Source organism: Panthera leo, chromosome E2, assembly GCF_018350215.1.
Source record: "Panthera leo isolate Ple1 chromosome E2, P.leo_Ple1_pat1.1, whole genome shotgun sequence".
NCBI classification, from domain to species: Eukaryota; Metazoa; Chordata; class Mammalia; order Carnivora; family Felidae; genus Panthera; species Panthera leo.
The window spans coordinates 8,470,001-8,491,473 of record NC_056693.1 but is presented as its reverse complement, the minus strand read 5'-3'; the positions used below and the strand labels follow the sequence as shown (position 1 = coordinate 8,491,473).

Here is a 21,473-nt window from a genome sequence, read left to right as displayed (position 1 = left end):
GCAGGACCTCAGGGGTCCTGTACTAGGCCCTGTTAATGGTTGCAGTACACCTGGGATATATCCTAGCCAGCCCGTGAGCGTTCCTTGTGTAGCGGTGGTTATTCGTGAATTCGTTTAACTGGTCCGGAGGTCTGTGCGTGGAGTCCAGGGAAACCGAATTGTAGTGGCTTCCCGGTGTGTTTGAGCGGTCCCCGCTGCCATATTTCAGCACAGCCCCGAGCCCATCATGGGAAAATCCTGGGATCTAACATACTGGTAGGTCCCAGCTCTATGATATATTATAACAGAGGCCTACAGCATAGCTTCTGCTAGAACATTCTAACAGGACACCAAAGCCATTCCAGACGTCTTAGGGACCAAATCAGCCCCGGGTCATTCGTTATTGCCACCATTCATTCTACATAGATTTCGGTGCTGGCCCCTGGGAATGCAAGAGTGAGCAAGACAATCCTGAGCCTGGTGTCTGAGATCCCTGGGACCTTAACAGCAACTGGGAGTGGGGTGGCGGGGTACATTAAGGGGAACAAGTGGGGCACCCGGGTGGCTCGGTTAAGCGTCTGACTCTTGGTTTCGGCTCAGGTCATGATATCACAGTTCGTGAGCTAGAGCCCCCCCCCATTGGGCTCTACGCTGACAGCCCAGAGCCTGCCTGGGATTCTCTCTCTCCCTCTCTCTGCCCCTCCCCTGCTTGCTCTCTCTCTCTCGCTCTCTCTCTCAAAATAAATTAAAAAAATTTTTTTAAACCAAAAAGGGGGAACAAGTGTTAGGAACATATGCCCTACCATGTGCCCCATGCGAAACTCTTGATTCGCTGAAGCCTCTCTGAGGCTGGCACACTTGTTCCCATTTTATAGATAAAGAAACGGAGGCTCAGAGAGGCCAACCTGGAACAGGCAGCATTTGGTTTTGAACTCATGTGTGATTGTCCCTTGGGGTCGGTAGGGGGCACCACGGTGCAGGGGCAGACACAGTCCCCAGGGCCAAGGAGGTCTCCTGGATGAGCTCCCCACGCGATTGAAGCAATCGTTCAGAAGGGACCCACACTGGGTTCAATGCTCTGCTTGAGCTGTCTTTGAATTTGGAACAAGGGGCCCCTCATTTTCATTTGCCCCCGGGCCCCGCAAATTAAGTAACTGGTCCTGCCTTGGACTTTCTATTCTTTATAGTGGGCCCCTGGGGACTCTATTCTTTATAGTGGGCCCCAGGGGTTCTAGAGGGCATAGAGGCAGGATCATTAGAGCAAGAACCTGGGACTATGAGAAGGGACAGCCAGCAGGTGCTGTAAATGGCCCCTGAAGACACAGCAAGACCCCGGGACACCTAGAAGCGACTCCCAGTGGGTACCAAGTGACCTTGAGGACTTTGTTGTAACAGGAAACAGGGACGTTATGGGGAATGTTCTGGCCAACTGAGAGACCTCACTGCCAAACCTGGGAGGAGGAGCTCAGAATGAGGATATTTTAGCAGGGGCAAGGAAGGGCATCCTTTGTGACTGTGCTAGGCTGGACAGTGGTCCCCCAAAGGTGTCTATGCCCTAATCCCACAGAACCTGTGATTATGTTACCTCAGTAGGATAAATGGGACTTTGCAGAAATGATTACATTTGGGATTTTTTTTTTTTTTAAATTTTAATGTTTTATTTATTTTCGAGAGAGAGAGCGTGAGCAGGGGAGGGGCAGAGAGAGAGCGAGACACAGAATCCGAAGCAGGCTCCAGGCTCTGAGCTGTCAGCACAGAGCCCGATGCGGGGCTCGAACTCACGGACCATGAGATCATGACCCGAGCTGAAGTTGGCTACTTAACCAGCTGAGCCACCCAGGCGCCCCTAAATTTGGGATTTTGAGATGAGGAAATGACCTGGGATTATCCAGGGGGACCAATGTAATCAAGAGAGTACTTACTTATAAGAGGGGTCTGGTGGGGGCTGGGGGGCTGGTTAGTTCAGTTGGGTAGAATGTGAAACTAATAACATCAATGTCACGGGTTTGTTTCTCAAACAGGCAGAGACAAGCATTAGTTCTCATGTTTTTGTTTTTTTTTTTTTTTTTTTTAACGTTTATTTATTTTTGAGACAGAGAGAGACAGAGCATGAACGGAGGAGGGGCAGAGAGAGAGGGAGACACAGAATTGGAAGCAGGCTCTAGGCTCTGAGCTGTCAGCCCAGAGCCCGACGCGGGGCTCGAACTCACGGACCGTGAGATCGTGACCTGAGCTGAAGTCGGACACTTAACCGACTGAGCCACCCAGGCGCCCCTAGTTCTCATGTTTAATAACAATTAATTTTTTAAGAAAAAGGAGGGGGTGTTTGGCTAGCTCAAGTCGGAAAAGCATGTGACTCTTGCTCTCCAGGTCATGAGTTCAAGCCCCATGTTGGGTGTAGAGATTACTTTTAAAAAAAAGAAAAACAAACAAACAAAAACAAAAAAACGTGGGGCACCTGGGTGGCTCAGTCAGTTAAGCATCCAACTCTTGGTTTCAGCTCAGGTCATGATCTCACAGTTCATGGGTTCGAGCCCTGAGTCAGGCTCTGCGCCGACAGTGTGGAGCCTGTTGGGGATTCTCTCTCTCTCCCTCTCTCTCTGCTCCTCCCCTACTTGCACACACTCTTTCTGTCTCTCAAAATAAATAAATAAACTTAAAAAAAAAAAACCTTAAAAATAATTCATAAAAAAGTGTGTTAAAAGAGGGGGGGGAGATCAGAGTCAGAGAGATGTGTGGATGGACGGACAGGCACAGAGTAACAGAAAGGAGAGAAGGTGGCTGTATTGTTGGCTTTGAAACTGGAGGAAGGGACCATGAGCTGGGGAAGGCTGGCAGCTTGTAGAAGCTGGAAAAGGCCCGAAAACGGATTCTCCCTCCCAGAGCCTCAACAAAGAACCAGTCCCGTGGACCAGTTTAGACGTCTGACCTCCAGAAGTGGAAGATCAAAATTTTGTGTCGTTTTAAGCCACCGAGTTTGGAGTTATTAATTACAGCGGCAGCAGGAAATAAATGCAATGAACTAGGGCCATTGAGGATGGTGACTGAAGCAGGATGCTGGGACACATGGGGGAAAGACTGCAGGGATTTTCTCAGAGCCCATAGGGCACTTGGATGGTTCTGGGGGACACAGACTAGCAGGCCCTTGGAATGTTTTAGCAGGACTCTAAAGACTTAATGGTAGAGATATGAGGCATTCTTTTTCCTTTCTTTCTTCCTTCCTTCCTTCCTTCCTCTTTATGGAGGGAGTCTTCTTTTTTTAAATGTTTATTAAAAAAATTTTTTTTAATGTTTATTTATTTTTGAGAGAGAGAGACAGAGCGTGAGTAGGGGAGGGACAGAGAGGGAGGGAGACCCAGAATCCGAAGCAGGCTCCAGGCTCCGAGCTGTCAGCACAGAGCCCGAGGCAGGGCTCGAACTCACGAACCACGAGATCATGACCTGAGCTGAAGTTGGACGCTCAAGCGACAGAGCCACCTGGGCACCCCATGAGGCATTCTAATAGAGTCCTAGAAGGACCCTGAGTAGAGGGGACACCTTGAGGCCATTTTGGTGACCCTCATGGTCCTATGAGGGAAGACTCACAGGGGACCTTTTGAGTGCTCAGGGGGAGAGTATGCAGGACACAGGGACATTTGAACAGGAACCAAGGCTTTTTTATGACAGGACCCAGTGAATATTAGAGTAGGGCCCTGGGAAGTGTCACGGGGACAATCAATAGGACATTTAGCAGGAGCTAAAGGGCAGATGAGCAAGGTGTGGGCATTGTGGAAGTCCCCAGGGACAGGGCAGGAGAGCCCCAGGAGCATGGCGGCGGGAGCCCAAGGGCTTGTCACCAGGGCTCTAATGGCATTATTTAGGGTCCTAAACAATAGAGAATTCTAGAAGGATTTTTTTTTTAATTTTTTAATATTTATTTTTGAGAGAGAGTGAGCGGGGGAGGGGCAGGGACAGAGACGGGGGACATTGGATCCGGAGCGGGTTTTGCACTGACACCAGGAAGCCCCATGCGGGGCTCAAACTCACGAGCCACGAGATCATGACCTGAACCAAAGTCCACTCCTCCACGGACTGAGTCACCCAGGAGCCCCTCTAGAGGGATGTTTTATTTATTTATTTATTTATTTATTTATTTATTTATTTATATTATTATTTTTAATGTTTATTTACTTTTGAGACAGAGAGAGACAGAGCATGAACGGGGGAGGGTCAGAGAGAGAGGGAGACACAGAATCTGAAGCAGACTCCGGGCTCTAAGCTGTCAGCACAGAGCCCGACGCGGGGCTCGAACTCACGGACCGTGAGATCGTGACCTGAGCCGAAGTCGGACGCTCAACTGACCGAGCCACCCAGGCGCCCCTCTAGAAGGATGTTTTAACCATTAAAGTAGGACCCAGGGACTTAAAAGGGAGACACACAGCCATGTAACAGGACCCCAGGGCCCCTTCTGAGTGGCATCTCGGGTCCCTCAAGGGCGGTTTCCTCCCCAGGTTGGGGAGTCACCACCTAGTTGGGGTGGGGGAGGGGTGGGGGAAGGACTTGACAGAAGTCCCTGGGAAACGCGGGACGTTTCTTGCTGGTGGGTCTGTCTATCTATCATCTTTCTACATTTCTGTATCTCTCAGTCTTTCTGGGGAGGTTCTGGATAGGACAGGGCCTGGTGAGAGATAATAACAGAGAGAATCCAGGAGTGGATGTGGGGGAGCCCTGCTCAGCCTTACAACAGAAACGGAAGGACTTAGAACAGGCTCGGCAGCAGAGAGAAGGGGCCGGGGGCGGACAGCACTTTGTGGCGTTCATGGAGTGGATCACAGCAAGGTGAGGGCTCAGGACTGGTTTAGCTGGATCCCTGGGGTGGGGGGTGGGGTGGTGGTGGCCGACTCTGAGAGAGATTAGCCAGAGGCTGTTGAAGACGTTGTTGCTGGGCCTCAGGATTTTATCAGGGGACCCAGGGAGCATGGGGGTGGGGAGCTGAGATATCAGAAACCCCAGGGGCAAAGTAGGGGCCTCTGGCAATGGTCCGGCAGGACGCCAGGGACACGGCATTAAAGCGAGTTATTGTAGCAGGGCTGTGTGGTTCCAGTGGCGGTGTGGCAGGGTGCTGGGCACGGCCATGGGACCTCGAGACCATCTTAATGGCCCAGTAGGCCTCAGAGTAAGACTACAGGGACATCATGTTAGGGCTCAGGGAGCCTTTACATGAGTTCCAGCGTGTGTTAAAGTAGGGCACCAGCAGGACCCCAGGCCGAAGGTTTTCAAGCCCCAAGGAAATGTGAAGCAGGTCCTGGGGGGCACTGTCCCAAGACATTGGCCATTTTATATCAGGGTCCAAGGAACATCACATGATGGTCCTGAGGCCTTTATTTTATTATTTAATTTGCTTATTTTTGGTCCCAAGGCCTTTATTCTGTGTGTGTGTGTGTGTGTGTGTGTGTGTGTGTAAGCTTGAGAGAGAGCAAGTGAGAGCACGCAGGGGGGTGGGGGAGGGGCAGAGAAAGAGAGAGGGAGAGAGAGAATCCCAAGCAGGCCCCGCGCTGTCAGCACAGAGCCCGTCATGGGGCTCAAACTCACCAACCATGAGATCATGACCTGAGCCGAAATCAAGAGTCGGACACTGAACAGACTGAGCCATCCTGGTGCCCCATGGTCCCAAGGCCTTTAAAATGAGAGCCCTGGGAACTGCTGGAATGTTCCCCTGGATATATAGCCAGGTCCCTAGGGACACAGAGGGGTTAGCTGGGCATGGCGGGTTTTTCAGGGTATTTTAGGAAAGAACCAAGGGTGCTATAATAGGATTCTCTGGGACCTGCAACCAGGATCCTTCAGTAGCATCATAGGAAGCCCCTCAGGGTGGATTTTAGTGGATTTTCTAGCAGGACCAGGGAGAGAAAGGAAAACGGACACAGTTTCCTCGCGAAGTTGAACACAGATGTACCGTGTGTACGGGTTAACTTCGTGTGTCCACTTGGCTGGGCCCCAGGCCCCAGATGTTGGGTCAGACATTACTCTGGATGTTTCCGTGAGGGTGTTTTGGGGTGACATTTACACTGAAATCAGTGGGCTTTGAGTAGGGCGGAGTTGCCTCCAGAATGCGGGTGGGTTACATCCAATCAGCTGGAAAACTGACCCCGCCCCTCGCAAGCGAGAGGGATCTCTGCCAGCTGACTGTCTTTGGATTCCATCTGCAAGATCGGCTCTCCAGCCTGCTGCTTTGGGACTTGAACTGCAGCTCTTTCCAGAGTCCCCAGCCTGCCAGCCACCCCTCTCAAATTTTAGACTTGCTAAGCCAGCACAATCACATGAGCCAATTCCTTAAAATAAGCCTCTCTCTATGTATGCATATACACATACCGAGGCTGCACAACATTCCAGTACAGCGGAGGACATTCCAGTATAATTGTAGCGGCAGTGTGGGCTGGGGTAGGGGACTGGAGGGGGCCTCTCAGCACCACAGCGATGTATATTGGGACTGTGTTATTGAGGCCCCATCAGAAGATACTAAAGAAGCGGAGGGCCACTTTAAGGGGACACATCGGGGACGGGTTCCAAGGAGGAAATATAGAAGTGTTTAGAGAACTTTCACTGTAGCAAGAGCTAGTCAGGTGGGGGGGGGGGGGGGGGAGGGGAGCGGCGGTGTTGTACAAGGAGGTAAGAAGGGGAAGAAGGGGACCCACTGAAACCTCCAGAGTTTGGAGCAACTCTGACAGTGTTGCTCGTCAACTTTGTCATGAATCTGCTGGGTGGCTGACACCTCAAAATAAGAAGACAGGGAGAGACAGAGAAAGGGACCCCAGAGGGGCGGGGGGTGGGGGGGAACAACAAAAAAGTTTCAAGAGAGAGGCAGAGAGAAATACTCAGAGGCTGGGCCCAGGGCCTGGGGTGTGCCCGGCAGCTGAGGGGCGGGGTTGGATATTCCTGAAGTCAGGGAGCAGTCTCCGGACAGGATGTGAGAGAGGAACTGGGGTCTCCAGTCACGGGAGCCAGCTAAGGCTGCAGGCGGGAAGGGAACTTCGTTGCCGTGAGCAGGGCTGGGGCCCAGGCCCAGGGGAGGACCGGCGGGGGTCGGGACTGCCGGGTCTGAGGGCGGAGCGGTCTGGGGCCCTGGACTCCCGGGTCCGAGAGAGGAGGGGCTGGAGCTGGGATTCCTAAGTCTGAGGGAGGAGGGGGCCTTAGGGCAGGGGCTCCCGGGTCTGAGGGAGGAGGGGTCGGGGCCCTGGACTCCCGGGTCCGAGGGAGGAAGGGCTGGCGGGCCGGGACTCCTGGTTCTGGGGAAGGAAGGGCTGGGACCCCTGGGTCTCAGGAGGGGGCTGGGGGTGAGGACTCCAGGGTCTGAGGGAGGAGGGGCTGGGGACCCTGGACTCCCGGGTCCGAGGGAGGAAGGCCTGGGGGCCGGGACTCCTGGTTCTGGGGAAGGAAGGGCTGGGACGCGGACCCCTGGGTCTCAGAAAGGAAGGGGCTGGGGGTAAGGACGCCCGGGTCTGAGGGAGGAGGGGGCTGGTGGCCTGGACTCCCGGGTCTGAGGGAGGAGGGGGCTGGTGGCCTGGACTCCCGGGTCTGAGGGAGGAGGGGGTGGGGGCCTGGACTCCCGGGTCTGAGGGAGGAGGGGGTGGGGGTCAGGACTCCCGGGTCTGAGGGAGGAGGGACTGGGGGCCCGGACTCCCGGGTCTGAGGGAGGAGGGACTGGGGGCCCTGGACTCCCGGGTCCGAGGGAGGAAGGCCTGGGGGCCGGGACTCCTGGTTCTGGGGAAGGAAGGGCTGGGACGCGGACCCCTGGGTCTCAGAAAGGAAGGGGCTGGGGTTGGACTCCCGGGTCTGAGGGAGGAGGGGGCTGGTGGCCTGGACTCCCGGGTCTGAGGGAGGAGGGGGCTGGTGGCCTGGACTCCCGGGTCTGAGGGAGGAGGGGGTGGGGGCCTGGACTCCCGGGTCTGAGGGAGGAGGGGTTGGGGGTCAGGACTCCCGGGTCTGAGGGAGGAGGGACTGGGGGCCCGGACTCCCGGGTCTGAGGGAGGAGGGACTGGGGGCCCGGACTCCCGGGTCTGAGGGAGGAGGGACTGGGGGCCCGGACTCTCGGGTCTGAGGGAGGAGGGGCTGGGGGCCCGGACTCTCGGGTCTGAGGGAGGAGGGGCTGGGGGCCCGGACTCTCGGGTCTGAGGGAGGAGGGCCTGGGGGCCGGGATTCCGAGTCTGAGGGAGGAGGTGGCTGGGGTTTGGACTCCCGGGTCTGAGGGAGGAGGGGCCGGGGGCCGGGATTCCCGAGTCTGAGGAGGAGGGGCTGGGGTTTGGACTCCAGGCTCTGGGGGAGGAGGAAGAGGCGGGGCCGAGCTCTGAGACAGGACTCTCAGCCTATCCAGGCTCTGTAATTAATTAACCCAAACGGATCAAATTAAGGGTGAAAGTTCACCGAGGAGGAGGGCGCGGTGGCCAGGCTCGGTCGCGGAGCCCCGGGGCCCACAGGCGCGGGCGCGCGTGGTGGCCGAGCCCCTCGGGAGCTGGGGGAGGAAGGGGCGGGGCGGGGGTCCGGAGCAGTCACGCGCCCCCTCCCGCCCCAGGTCTCCCGCTCAGGATGGGGGTCCCCCGGCCTCAGCCCTGGGGGCTCGGGTTCCTGCTCTTCCTCCTGCCGACACTGCGCGCAGGTGAGGGGCCGCGGCTGCCGGGTCGGAGGGAAGGGGGCGAAGGAAGAGCAGTCTGAGGTTTCCCCCGGGCGGGACACGACCCCCCTCGCCACTTGTCACCGTATCACTTTTTTTCCTCCCTCGGTCGCTGTGTTTGAGAACCACCTGTTCGCTTCGCTCTGACTGTGCCCCCCCCCCCCCACCCCGCCGGGACCGGGGCCCTCCCTCTGGGTCTGCTCCCCGCCCCGGTCTGTCCCCCTCCCCCAGTCTATCCTCCTCTTTCTGAGGCTGTCCTCCACGGTCTGGATCTGTCCTCCACTCTGAGTTTGTCCCCCAGCAAGTCTGTCTCCCTCTCTCCGAATCTGTCTTCACCACCGCCCCCCTCTTCTGGGTCCGGCCCTCCCCGCCTCTGTCTCCCCGCTCTCTGGTCTATCTCTCCTCTCTGGGGTTGAGTCTGTTTTCTTTCAGGGTATCCGTCCTGCCCCCAGTCTAGGTCCATCCCCCCCAACGCTCTCTTCACCTCTGTCTCTCTCCAGCAGAGAGCCATCTCTCCCTCCTGTACCACCTCACCGCTGTGTCCTCTCCTGCCCCCGGGACTCCTGCCTTCTGGGTATCAGGCTGGCTGGGACCCCAGCAATACCTGAGCTACAATAACCTGCGGGCCCAGGCGGAGCCGTGTGGGGCTTGGGTCTGGGAAAACCAGGTGTCCTGGTATTGGGAGAAGGAGACAACGGACCTGAGAAACAAGCAGGAACTCTTTCTTGAAGCTCTCAAAGCCTTGGGAGAAGGAGGTAAGACCAGGATCCCCGAGTCTGAGGGCGGAGGGGGCCGGGAGCCAGGACTCCTGGGTCTGTGGGAGGAGGGGCTGGGGGCCTGGACTCCTGGGTCTGAGGGAGGAGGGCGCTGGGGGCCTGGACTCCTGGGTCTGAGGGAGGAGGGCGCTGGGGCCCCAGACTCCCGGGTCTGAGGGAGGAGGGCGCTGGGGGCCTGGACTCCTGGGTCTGAGGGAGGAGGGCGCTGGGGCCCCAGACTCCCGGGTCTGAGGGAGGAGGGCGCTGGGGCCCCAGACTCCCGGGTCTGAGGGAGGAGGGCGCTGGGGGCCAGGACTCCCCAGTCTGAGGGAGGAGGGGCTGGGGGTCTGGACTCGGGTCTGAGGGAGGAGGGGGCTGGTGGCTTAGACTCCCGGGTCTGAGGGAGGAGGGGCTGGGGGCCAGGACTCCCCAGTCTGAGGGAGGAGGGGCTGGGGGTCTGGACTCGGGTCTGAGGGAGGAGGGGGCTGGTGGCTTAGACTCCCAGGTCTGAGGAGGAGGGGCTGGGGGCCTGGACTCTTGGGTCTGAGGGAGGAGGGGCTGGGGGCCTGGACTCCTGGGTCTGAGGGAGGAGGGCGCTGGGGCCAGGACTCCCCAGTCTGAGGGAGGAGGGGCTGGGGGCCAGCACTCCCCAGTCTGAGGGAGGAGGGGCTGGGGGCCAGGACTCCCCAGTCTGAGGGAGGAGGGGCTGGGGGTCTGGACTCGGGTCTGAGGGAGGAGGGGGCTGGTGGCTTAGACTCCCGGGTCTGAGGAGGAGGGGCTGGGGGCCTGGACTCTTGGGTCTGAGGGAGGAGGGGCTGGGGGCCTGGACTCCTGGGTCTGAGGGAGGAGGGCGCTGGGGGCCAGGACTCCCCAGTCTGAGGGAGGAGGGGCTGGGGCCAGCACTCCCCAGTCTGAGGGAGGAGGGGCTGGGGGCCTGGACTCCCCAGTCTGAGGGAGGAGGGGCTGGGGGTCTGGACTCGGGTCTGAGGGAGGAGGGGGCTGGTGGCTTAGACTCCCGGGTCTGAGGAGGAGGGGCTGGGGGCCTGGACTCTTGGGTCTGAGGGAGGAGGGGCTGGGGGCCTGGACTCCTGGGTCTGAGGGAGGAGGGCGCTGGGGGCCAGGACTCCCCAGTCTGAGGGAGGAGGGGCTGGGGGCCAGCACTCCCCAGTCTGAGGGAGGAGGGGCTGGGGGCCTGGACTCCCCAGTCTGAGGGAGGAGGGGCTGGGGGTCTGGACTCGGGTCTGAGGGAGGAGGGGGCTGGTGGCTTAGACTCCCGGGTCTGAGGGAGGAGGGGCTGGGGCCCCTGCTCCTGGGTCCTACTTACCTGTATTTGGGCACCCCAGGTCCCTACACCCTGCAGGGCCTGCTGGGCTGTGAGTTGGGCCCTGACAATGCCTCGGTGCCCGTGGCCAAGTTTGCTCTGAATGGCGAGGATTTCATGGATTTTGACCCCAAGCTGGGCACCTGGAGTGGGGAATGGCCCGAGACTGAGACCATCAGTAAGAGGTGGATGCAGGAGGCGGGTGCGGTCAGCAAGGAGAGGACCTTCCTGCTCAACTCCTGCCCCCAGCGGCTGCTGGGGCATCTGGAGAGAGGCCGCGGAAACCTGGAGTGGAAGGGTGAGCACCCTCCGGGGGCGCCTCTGACCCCCACGGAGCTCTCCCTCCCCACGCCCTCACCTCGGGCCTGCCCTTCCTCCCCCGGCCCCTTCCCTGGCCTCCTAGCCTCCGGTCGCCCCATTGCAGCTCCTCCCCTACTTGGCACACTCCTTCCCCACTCCTGTCCCACTCCGCTGGCCCTCAGAGACCTCTGGCCACAGCTCAGGCTCTTCGGCCAGGCCTCCTCCGTCCTCCTTGGCTTCACGTTTCTCCGTCTGGTCCACCTCTGCCATTGCCCTTTGGGTCCCTCTGGCGTCACAGCCGGCGAGATTTTCCTGCGGCCCAGGAGCCTTTTCACTTGCTTCCTTTGGACTCGAACGATGCCTCGTGTGACCCCCGTTAGGGCACAGACACACTCTGAGCTGTACTTCTGCGCATGTCTGGGGAATCCTCAAGGGCGGGAATTCGAGCTCTTTTGTCGTCAGTGTCCCCATATTGCAATCCCGGCTTCCATCCTGGCCCTCCGTGTGCACCGTCTCCTGAGCAGTCAGAGGAATGTCTTTTTCTTTTTTTTTTTTTTTAAGTTTGTTTATTTATTTATTGACAGAGAGAGAGAGAGAGAAAGAGAACATGCAGGGGAGGGGCAGAGAGAGAGGGAGACGGAGATTCCCAAGCAGGCTCCACGCAGTCAGTGCAGAGCCCACCTTGGGGCTCGATCTCACAAACCGTGGGATCTTGACCTGAGCCGAAATCAAGAGTCAGTTGCTTAACTGACGGAGGCATGATGTTTGAAAACATAAACAAGGGGCGCCCGGGTGGCTCAGTCGGTTAAGCGGCCGACTTCGGCTCAGGTCACGATCTCACGGCCCGTGAGTTCGAGCCCCGCGTCGGGCTCTGTGCCGACAGCTCAGAGCCTGGAGCCTGTTTCCGGTTCTGTGTCTCCCTCTCTCTCTGACCCTCCCCTGTTCATGCTCTGTCTGTCTCTGTCTCAAAAATAAATAAATGTTAAAAAAAATTTTTTTTTTAAAACATAAACGAGCTCCTAGCCCACCATTGCTTAAAAATGTCCATTAGCGTTTCTCTCGTCTTACGTGAAAATCCAACCTCTACTCCACGGCCTACAGTCTCTGCAGGTAGCTGGGTCCGGCTGCTTTCCACCATTGCAATTTCGCAACACCCAACCGTGGCGGCCTTCTCTCCCCCTCCTCCAAATGTCAGGTTCTTTTCCTCCTCAGGCCCTTTGCACCTGCTGTGCCCTCTGCTTGCACTTCTCCTCCTTGGGATCCTGCCATGACTGGGTCCTTCTCATGCTTTCGGTTTGATTTTGGACTTCAGCTCCTTCAGCAGGGCCCTATCACCCTGGTTAAAGTGTGTCCCCCCTACCACCCCCATTACTGTCCCCCCCATGCCATTGTTTTGTCCATTCAATCACTATAGTGTTCAACACTTCACTATAGTGCTTTTTTTCTTTTTTATTGGGGTGTAGCTTACGTACCTCAAGTACATGGCTCGATTAAGCTTTATGGACGCCCATGTACCTGCGAACCAAGATCTAGAACATTCCCAGCACCTCAGAAGCACCCCAGCACTTCTTTGTGCCCTCTCCCATTCCATACCTCCCAAGGGTAACAACAGACCTGATTTTTATCACCATAGCATTGCCTGATTTTGAACTGATTTGAACTGTGATCATGTGCTCGTTTGTGTCTGGCTTTTTTCACTCAAGTGTGTGTGTCATGAGACTCCTCGCTGTTGCTGGGTATCAGTAGCTGATGGCTTTTTATTGCTGAGTAGTATTTCACTGTGCGGTTCATACCACAGTTCATCGATGAATGGTTTCTTTTCAGTTTGGGGCTGTTGATGAATGAAGCTGTAATGAGCATTCTTGTACATGTCTTTCTGAATGTTTTTAAGTTTATTTATTTATTTTGAGAGTGACAGAGACAGTGTGAGCAGGGGAGGGGCAAGAGTGAGGGAGAGAGAGAGCATCCCAAGCAGGCTCCATATTGTGAATGTGGAGCCCAGTGAGGGACTTGAACTCAAGAACCTCAAGATCATGACCTGAGCTGAAGTCAGATGCTTAACTGACTGAGCCACCTAGATGCGCCTTTAATTTTTTTTTTAAATTTTTTATTTTTCTTTATTTTGGGGGGGGGGGCAAAGGGAGAGAGAGAGAATCCCAAGCAGGTTCTAACGCTCACTGTGGTGCCCAATGCTGGGCTCCATGCCACGACCCTGGGATCATGACCTGAGCCACAATCAAGAGTCAGATGCTCAACCGATTGAGCTACCCAGGCGTCCCTCTTTTTTTATTACTATTATTATTTTTTTAAATATATAGATATTTTTTAACGTTTATTTATTTTTGAGACACAGAGAGACAGAGCGTGAACAGGGGAGGGGCAGAGAGAGAGGGAGACACAGAATCTGAAACAGGCTCCGGGCTCTGAGCGGTCAGCACAGAGCCCGACGCGGGGCTCGAACTCATGGACCGTGAGATCATGACCCGAGCCGAAGTCGGCCGCTCAACCGACCGAGCCACCCAGGCGCCCCCAGGCGTCCCTCTTATATATGTATTTTGATACGAATGTGTAGTTACATTTCTTTTGACTGAATACCCATGCACGGAATGGTTGCATCATAGTGTAGGCATCGGATTAGCTTAATAGGTAGTGCTAAACACTTTCTCAAGGAGGTTGAACCAATTTTATAATCCCCCCAGCTATGTATGAGAATTCCAGGAGCTTCAGAGACTTGCCAGAATTTGCTATTGTCTGTCTTCAATTGTAACCATTCTGGCGGGTGTGTGGCAGAATCTTATTGTGGTGTGTTTTTCATGTTTCTCAGGGTAAATGAGAATCTTACACATGATTTGGCAAAATCAGATAAATCAGATTTGGGGTGCTTCGGTCGGTGGAGCGTCCCAACTCTTCATTTCAGCTCAGGTTTTTGATCTCAGGGTCATGAGTTCAAGCCCTGTGTTGGGCTCCTCACTGGGTATGAAGCGTACTAAAAATATATCTATATCTGTATCTCTATATATCAGATAAATATCTATAAATCAGATAAATGAGGTGGTGACTAGTGATGTTGAGTATACTTTTGCACATTACTGGCCAGTCAGGTGTCTGCTCTTTGGGCGGGGCTGTTTGAGTGTTTTTGCCCATTTTTAAGTTGGAATTTTTATCTTTTTTTCTTATTAGAGTTCTTAATATATTCTGGGTATGAGTCCTTTGGATTTGTCAGATGGTCTGTTGGAAACAGAGTGTCTTCCGGTGTCCGGCTTGTCTTTTCATTCTCTCTCTTTTTTTTTGTAATGTTTATTTATTATTTTTGAGACAGAGAGAGACAGAGCACTGAGCGGGGGAGGGGCAGAGAGAGAGGGAGACACAGAATCCGAAGCAGGCTCCAGGCTCCGAGCGGTCAGCACAGAGCCCGACGCGGGGCTCAAACTCACGAACCGTGAGATCATGACCTGAGCTGAAGTCAGACGCTCAACCAACTGAGCCACCCAGGCGCCCCAGTCTTTTCACTCTCTTTCTTTTTTTTTTTTTTTTTTTTTTAACGTTTATGTATTTTCTTGAGACAGAGAGAGACAGAGCATGAACGGGGTAGGGTCAAAGAGACAGGGAGACACAGAATCTGAAACAGGCTCCAGGCTCTGAGCTGTCAGCACAGAGCCTGACGCGGGGCTCGAACTCACGGACCACGAGATTATGACCTGAGCCGAAATCGGGCGCTTAACCGACTAAGCCACCCAGGCGCCCCTCTTTTCACTCTCTTGATGAAACCTTTTGATGAACAGAATGTCTTCATTTTTATGAAGGTCAACTCATCCATCTTTTATCTATAGCTCTTGTGTGTGTTCTCTTTAGGAAGTCTTTCTTTTCCCAAAGTTATGAAGGTATTCTATGTCTTCTGGAGGCTTGGTTGATAAGTAATTTTCATATATAGCTGTATGATACATCTTGAGTTGATTGCAGGTAATGGTGTGAGGCAAGGGATCAAGTTTCATTTGTCCCTCATGGATCTCCAGTTGACCCAGCATAATTTGTTGCAAGACCCACCACCATCCTGTCCCCCCGCCCCCCCCACCTCCCCGAACTGCAGTAGAGCCTTTTTCCTAAATTAGATGTGGATCTAGGGTGTCTGGGTGGCTCAGTCAGTCAAGTGTCCAGCTCTTGATTTAAGCTCAGGTCATGATCTCACAGTTGGTGGGACGGAGCCCATGTCAGGCTCTGCCCTGACAGCATGGAGCCTGCTTGGGATTCTCTCTCTCTCTCTCTCTCTCTCTGCCCCTCCCCTGCTTGCACACCTGCTCTCTCTCTCTCCAAATAAATAAATACTCTTAAAAAAAAATTAGATGTAGATCTGCTTCTTGGTTGTTTTGAAGAATCCACCAATGATGTCATGTGGACCTGGAAATTTATTTGTTGAAAAGTTTAAATTATGGATTAAAATTGTGAAATCATTATAGGACTACTTAATTTTTTAATTTCTTCTCGTGTCAGTTTTGGAAGGTTGTATTTCCTACGAATTTGTCCAGTTCATTTATTGTATTAACAACTTAAAAAAAATTTTTTTTTAAGTTTATTTATTTATTTGGAGAGAGAGCACGCAGGGGAGGGGCAGAGAGAGAGGGAGACACAAGCCAAAGCAGGCTCCAGGCTCCAAGCTGTCAGCACAGAGCCCCATGCGGGGCTCAAACTCACGAACCGTGAGATCACGACCTGAGCCGAAGTCGGACACTCAACCAACTGAGCCACCCAGGCGCCCCCCTCTCCCTCTCTTTTAATGACGTTAGGATCTGCCTTCTTTTCGCTCATCACAACACTTTCACAGCCTATTTCCTGTTCGTTTATTTGCACACACGTATTTGCCTCTCTCCCCTCCTTTAGAACGTGAGTTCCACGAAGACCAGGGCTTTTGTCTATCTCGTTCACTGCTGTGTCCGCAGTGCCTAGAAGAGCGTCTGGCACATGACTGATGTCCTGTCGTGTACGTGTCTAGTGTAGGAAGGCATGGACGAGAGGTGGATACCTTCACTGTGGATAGCTTGGTCCCCCCCCAGGAAGATCCCTTTACCTACTATATTCTGCAGGCTCAGGCAGGGCACCTGGTGGGACGTGCTGGGCGTCCTGGAAGGAATGGAGGCCCGGGTATGTCCCTGTCCAGCCCCTCGCCAGCTCTGGCCCTAGGGGCTCCCGGGCTCGAGGCTTAGGTCCGTCTGCCTGTTCGTCTGCAGAGCCACCCTCCATGCGCCTGAAGGCCCGCCCCGGCAGCCCCGGCTTTTCTGTGCTCACCTGCAGCGCCTTCTCCTTCTACCCCCCGGAGCTCCAACTGCGGTTCCTCCGCAACGGGCTGGCAGCCGGCTCCGGCGAGGGTGACTTCGGCCCCAACGGCGACGGCTCCTTCCACGCCTGGTCTTCACTGACAGTCAAAAGCGGCGACGAGCACCACTACCGCTGCCTGGTGCAGCACGCGGGGCTGCCGCAGCCCCTCACTGTGGAGCTGGGTGAGCTGTCCCGCCGCGCGATGACGCTGCCTGCCGCCTCCTGGTGGCCTCTGCTCCCCCTGCTGTCGCGGTCCTTCCCGAGGGTGACCGGCTTCCACCACGCTGCCGCCCGGCGTCCTCGAGTCTGACTGCCTTGTGCCCCGCTGCTGCCAGTTCCTCCAAAGCCTGGCGGCCTTCTGTCCTGTCTTGCTTGCCCTCCCCGAGCCTGTCGGCCTTCCGGCCTGCTGCTGCTGCTGCTGCTGCTGGGTGGAACTCACGAGTCCTGCCCCTCATTAACCAGTGTGGACAGGCCTCCGGAAGCCGAACCACCCTCCCTCCTGCTGCTGCTAGGCTGGTCATTTGCTGTCTGCTGCTGCCGGTCGTCACTGAGGCTGACCATTTATGGCTCAGCGACTGCCAGTCCTCTACGAACCTGACCTTCTACTGCCCTGTGCTTGTTTTGCCTCTCTGACACACGCCCTGCCGCTACAGGTCCCCTTGGCCAGGGTGCCGGAGACGCCTCTCGCTACGGCCGGTTCTTGTAGGCAACACGGGGGGCGTTCTACACAGACCTAGGACATCAGCTGGCCGGCTTTCCCTCCGCCCACACCCCACACCCGTTCCCCCAGGACTTGATGCTGGGATCTCTGAGGTTGGGGAGGGGGCACTGAGACCGCCCAGTCCCCCTGGCCTGATGCAGATGGGCTGGAGGGCCCCTTCAGCATCTCACATCATTCTCTGGCTGCAGAATCACCAGCCAAATCCTCGATGCCAGTGGTTGGAATCGTCATTGGCCTCTTACTGCTCACGGCGGCGGCTGCAGGCGGAGCTCTGCTATGGAGGAGGATGAGAAAGGGGCTGCCAGGTGTGGAGCAGGAAGAGGGAAGAGCCTCAGAGACAGGGACAGAAACCCCAGAAGAGAGGGTGACGCAGTCCTGGGCGGGGGGCGGGGGGTTGGGGTGGGTGGGGTGGGAACAGATGTAGACAGAAAGGAACAGAGACTCAGAGAGGTGGGGACTGGAGGGAGGAAACGGAGACTCAGAGCGGGACAGAAACCTGTGGAATAAGACAGAGGCTGGGAAAGACAGACAGAGGGACACATACACACACGTGGGGGAGGGGCAGTCAGGAGCCCAGAGGATTTCCGAGCTTCTGATGACCTCCCTTCTTCCTCTTTCCTCAGCCCCTTGGATCTCTCTCCGTGGGGACGATGTAGGGGCCCTCCTGCCCACTCCTGGCCTGCCCAAGGATGCTGACTCTTAGGATATAAATGCATTCTCAGCAGCTGCCTGATCACCCCCCCCCCCCCCATCCTGGCTACTACCAGCTAATGTAGTCAGGCCCCTTTTATGCTGTGAGACCTCCTGGAATCCTGGTATTTCTGAGCCTCCAGAAAGAGTCCTGGGCCCGATGACCTTCTGGATTTCTCCTCCTGTGGTCTGCCTCAGTTTCCCCTCCTGATGATTATGACTCTTTTCCACCTCCACATATAAACGCGAGTTTGGGCCCAAATCATTGTGTTCTTATCATTTCAACTTTTTAGGCCAGGGGTAGTAAGACAATGAGTGGGGGGAATAAACAGTGTTGGCCCTGACCTTCCACACTCTCTCGATGCCAACATGTTGCCCCCGTGGAATATACCAATTTTACACCGAGTCATGTCTTTTTCATTCATAAGCTTCACAGATACTGAATGCCTACAGTCTACCAGGCATTTTGAGGAATTCTTGGCTGGAGTCTGACCTGACTCCTCGGTGGAGCGGAAGAGAAACATTGTTTCCTCTTTGAGAGAAATGGATGCCTCTGGCCCCTCGGTTCCCTTCTTTCTAAAACCATGCTGACAAAGGGAAAGATAAAAATACATCTCTTGGGGAGCCTGGCTGGCTCAGCTGGAAGAGCTTGAGACTCGAACTCCGGGTGGTGAGTTTGGGCCCCACCTTGGGTGTTGAGATTACATACATACATACATAAACAAAGAAACAAACATGGGGTGTCTGGGTGGCTCAGTCTATGAAGCATGTGACTCTTGATCTTCGTGGTGAGCTCGGGTCCCATACTGGGCATGGAGCCTACTTAAAACAAAACAAAACTTAAAAAAATACATCTCCCCCCCTCCAAAAGAAAAAGCAAATCTCCCAAGAGGCTCCCGAAATCAAAGAGCTGGGGGTGGTCGGGCAGGTCGCTGCGAGGCCTGCCGGGAGCTGTAGTCCTCCCGCCTGGTGTCTCTCCAGGGGCCGCCCACCTCGCCGGCCCTGGGAAGGGGCGGGCGGAACGTCGGGGGCCCCCACTCTTCTCTGTGGACGTGGCGTGGGGCGTCCGCGGAGTTCACGGGCCCCGCCCCTTGGGGGGTCTTCGTGAGCGCTCATTGGTCGGAGGGCGGGCCTCTGAGCTGCTGGAGGCGGGGCCTGGCTGGAGAGCCGCCAAATGGGGCATCTTTACGGAGAACGCCGAGCGGAACGTGTAGGGGGAAGCGAAGCTGGATTGTCTGGTAAAGGGAGGCGAGAGCGGGTGGCCTGCCCAGGGAGGGCGGTTCGGGTTCGCTCGGGTCGAGGAATCGAGTCCAGGCTGCAAAGGACGCCTGAGAGCCTGCATGATTTCTCTCTGGCCACGACCCCATCCCATACTTGGCGTGGGAAGTACGCCACGTCTCCCGCTTGAAACCCCCACTAACGGCTCTGGGACCAGCCTGGGACTCCCTCAGAAGAGTCAGTCCCTACCTCGGAGAACCCCGCCCCCCTTTTGCCCATCCCCGGCCCTTGTTGAGCCCTAAACTTTGCGGCTTGCTATCATCTGTCTTGTCTTCGCTCTCTCCACGCACCGCACTCCCCCCCCCCCACCCCGCCGGCCCGACATTCTTCTGCCCTGTCTCTATCCTTTTTCCTGTGACCCCTCACTCCTAGCCTCCACCACTCCCTAGGGACTGATGATGTGGCGTCCATCACTTCTGCTGCTACTGCTGCTGCTCAGGAGTGGGGTCCAGGGCAAGCCATCCCCTGACGCAGGCCCTCACAGCCAGGGGAGGGTGCACCAGGCGGCCCCCCTGAGCGAGGCCCCTCATGATGACGCCCACGGAAACTTCCAGTACGACCATGAAGCTTTCCTGGGACGGGAAGTGGCCAAGGAATTCGACCAGCTCAGCCCAGAGGAAAGCCGAGCCCGTCTGGGGTAGGAGAGAGATGGAAGGGAGGATTCGGGGTTGTATTTTTAAACAGGGAGGTCAGGGGAGGCCTCAGTGAGAAGGTAATATTTGAGCCATGTGAGTATGTGGGGGAATAGCATTCCAGGCAGAGGGAACTGTAAATGCAAAGGCCCTGAGGCAGGAGCAGGCTTGATATTTGAGCAACAGTGAGGCTACCGAAGAGGAGAAGGTGGGAGGTCACGGCAGAGAGAGAACAAAGAGCCCAGGGCCTTTCGGGCCACAGTGAAGATTTCACCTTTTCTCTGGATGAGATGACAGCCAAGGGAGGGCTCTAGGCAGAGGAAGGACCTGAGCTGACTTAAGTTTCAACAGAATCCTTCTGGTTACCTTTGGCGGAACAGGCTGTAGGGGGCAAGAAGCAGGGAGCTAGTGAGGAATCAACTAGAGTAGTCTACATGGGAGACAAGAGACGATGGTGACGAGACCAGGGTGGAGACAGTGGCGGTGACTGGGTCTGCTGGCTGGGAGATTGTGCTTGGATGGGGTTGGGTGAAGGAGGGTAGGAGGAGGAAAGGCAGCGATAGGCTAACGCATTTGGAATAGCCCTTGCTACAGTACCTGGAACCTTTCTAAGTGCTTTACAAGGGTTAACTTAGGCAATCCCCACAATCAGGCTGTAGGATAGGTTCTAGTGTTTATCCCTCATTTTACAGGGGTAAACCGAGGCACAGAGAGTTTGTTCGTGTGTTTTTTTTTTTTTTTAAGTGACTTGCCCACGGTCACACAGACAGCAAGAGGGGGTGGCAGAATTTGCACCTAGACTGAACAACAGCCTGAACCTCAGTGAGGGAGGGTGTGAGTCCTGGGGACTCCAGCTCCAGACCGATCAGAGCAGAGACAGCCCAGAGCGGGAGGGGGAGGCGACCTGGGCATCGCCATCTGGGAGTCAACCCTAGGGGCTGGGTTGCGGGGCTAAAGGACAGCGACCCAGGGGGAGCGCTCCCTGTGGGCTCTGTGAGCGGTTGGGCAAGGGCCCAAACCGGTGGCGGGGGCCTGGGATCCGACTGGAGCGGCCCGAGAGAAGGTGTGTGAGGAAGGGCCTCCAGGGGCTTCATATGAGACCGCAAGGTGCACGTGGTCCGGCCGGAGCACGGGAAGGGAGTGATGGAGGCCAAGCCGGCGGGGTTGCGGGCGAGTGTCTTAGGCCAATGCCTGATACAGTCAGGGAGAGGTAGGGAAGAGGTGCGGGACGCAGCCCAGGGCGGCGCTGTAGGGAGAGGCACCTGCAATGGGCCGGTGCAGCCAGGCGGGCGGGGCAGGGGGCGGGTTGGAAGGGATGGCCTGAAGACCCGCAGGGCCTAAAACGGCGACAGGTCAGGGGTGAGTGTGGCCGTGGCCATCAGAGTTCAGAGAGAGGCTTGGGACAGGGGCCATGCGGGCGAGGGGCGCGGTGTGGCGCCTCGGTCCCTCACCCCACCCCGACTCGGACAAACAGATGGAGCCAGTGAGGGTCTAGGGGCAGAGTTGGAGTGGAGGGTGTGGCCCTGGATTGTCGTAGGTCCTTCCCCCAGCCCGGGCTTGTGGGGGACCGCGGCGCCTCGGAAAGGGCGTGAGAGCCTCTGGGAGCCGAGCCTGGATTGAGGAGGCGGAGCCCCGCGCTGGGCGCGGCCCTGGGGTTGACACGTGCCTCTCCTCGCTGTGCTGGCGGCTCTGGGACCGCGCTATCACCGCTCTCTGAGGGTGTGTCTCGAGTGGGGGCGTGGCTCTGCTCCAGGGGCGGAGCCTGGGTGGAGGCGGGACTCCTGGGGGGCGGAGTCCGGGACTGACGTGTGCCCCGCCCGGACTCGCAGGCGCATAGTGG

At 56.3% G+C, this 21,473-nt stretch overlaps 2 protein-coding genes across 5 annotated transcripts in view; both read left to right on the top strand.

The window, feature by feature from the left end:
- Positions 1-6,608: 6,608 nt before the first annotated feature.
- On the top strand, positions 6,609-17,985 carry FCGRT (Fc fragment of IgG receptor and transporter). 4 transcript variants are annotated; one of them, XM_042920206.1, is made up of 7 exons: positions 6,609-6,627; positions 8,528-8,611; positions 9,130-9,381; positions 10,725-11,000; positions 16,225-16,494; positions 17,222-17,338; positions 17,657-17,985. In XM_042920206.1, exons 2-7 carry the CDS (start codon positions 8,542-8,544, stop codon positions 17,734-17,736), a joined length of 1,065 nt encoding a protein of 354 aa, XP_042776140.1. In that variant the 5' UTR covers positions 6,609-6,627; positions 8,528-8,541; the 3' UTR covers positions 17,737-17,985. The 4 variants fall into 4 exon arrangements, with proteins under 4 accessions (XP_042776140.1, XP_042776137.1, XP_042776139.1 ...); XM_042920203.1 differs by lacking the exon at positions 6,609-6,627 and adding an exon at positions 6,901-6,997; XM_042920205.1 differs by lacking the exon at positions 6,609-6,627 and adding an exon at positions 7,036-7,054.
- A 906-nt stretch (positions 17,986-18,891) lies between these two features.
- The window catches only part of RCN3 (reticulocalbin 3), a 15,152-nt gene continuing 12,570 nt past the window's right edge, over positions 18,892-21,473 (top strand). The window contains exons 1-3 of the mRNA XM_042918570.1: positions 18,892-18,961; positions 19,391-19,638; positions 21,463-21,473. The exon at positions 21,463-21,473 is cut by the window's right edge and continues 192 nt beyond it. Of these exons, the coding sequence (XP_042774504.1) occupies positions 19,397-19,638; positions 21,463-21,473 (253 nt within the window). The 5' untranslated portion in view covers positions 18,892-18,961; positions 19,391-19,396. The remainder of the gene's footprint in view (positions 18,962-19,390; positions 19,639-21,462) is intronic.

Bases quoted from the DNA above. Each gene is read 5' to 3' on its own strand.
- FCGRT (XM_042920206.1), top strand. From the start codon at position 8,542: ATGGGGGTCCCCCGGCCTCAGCCCTGGGGGCTCGGGTTCCTGCTCTTC. The intron at 8,612-9,129 runs GTGAGGGGCCGC...TCTCTCCAGCAG, and splicing joins CCTGCCGACACTGCGCGCAG to AGAGCCATCTCTCCCTCCTG. The intron at 17,339-17,656 runs GTGTGGAGCAGG...CTCTTTCCTCAG, and splicing joins GATGAGAAAGGGGCTGCCAG to CCCCTTGGATCTCTCTCCGT.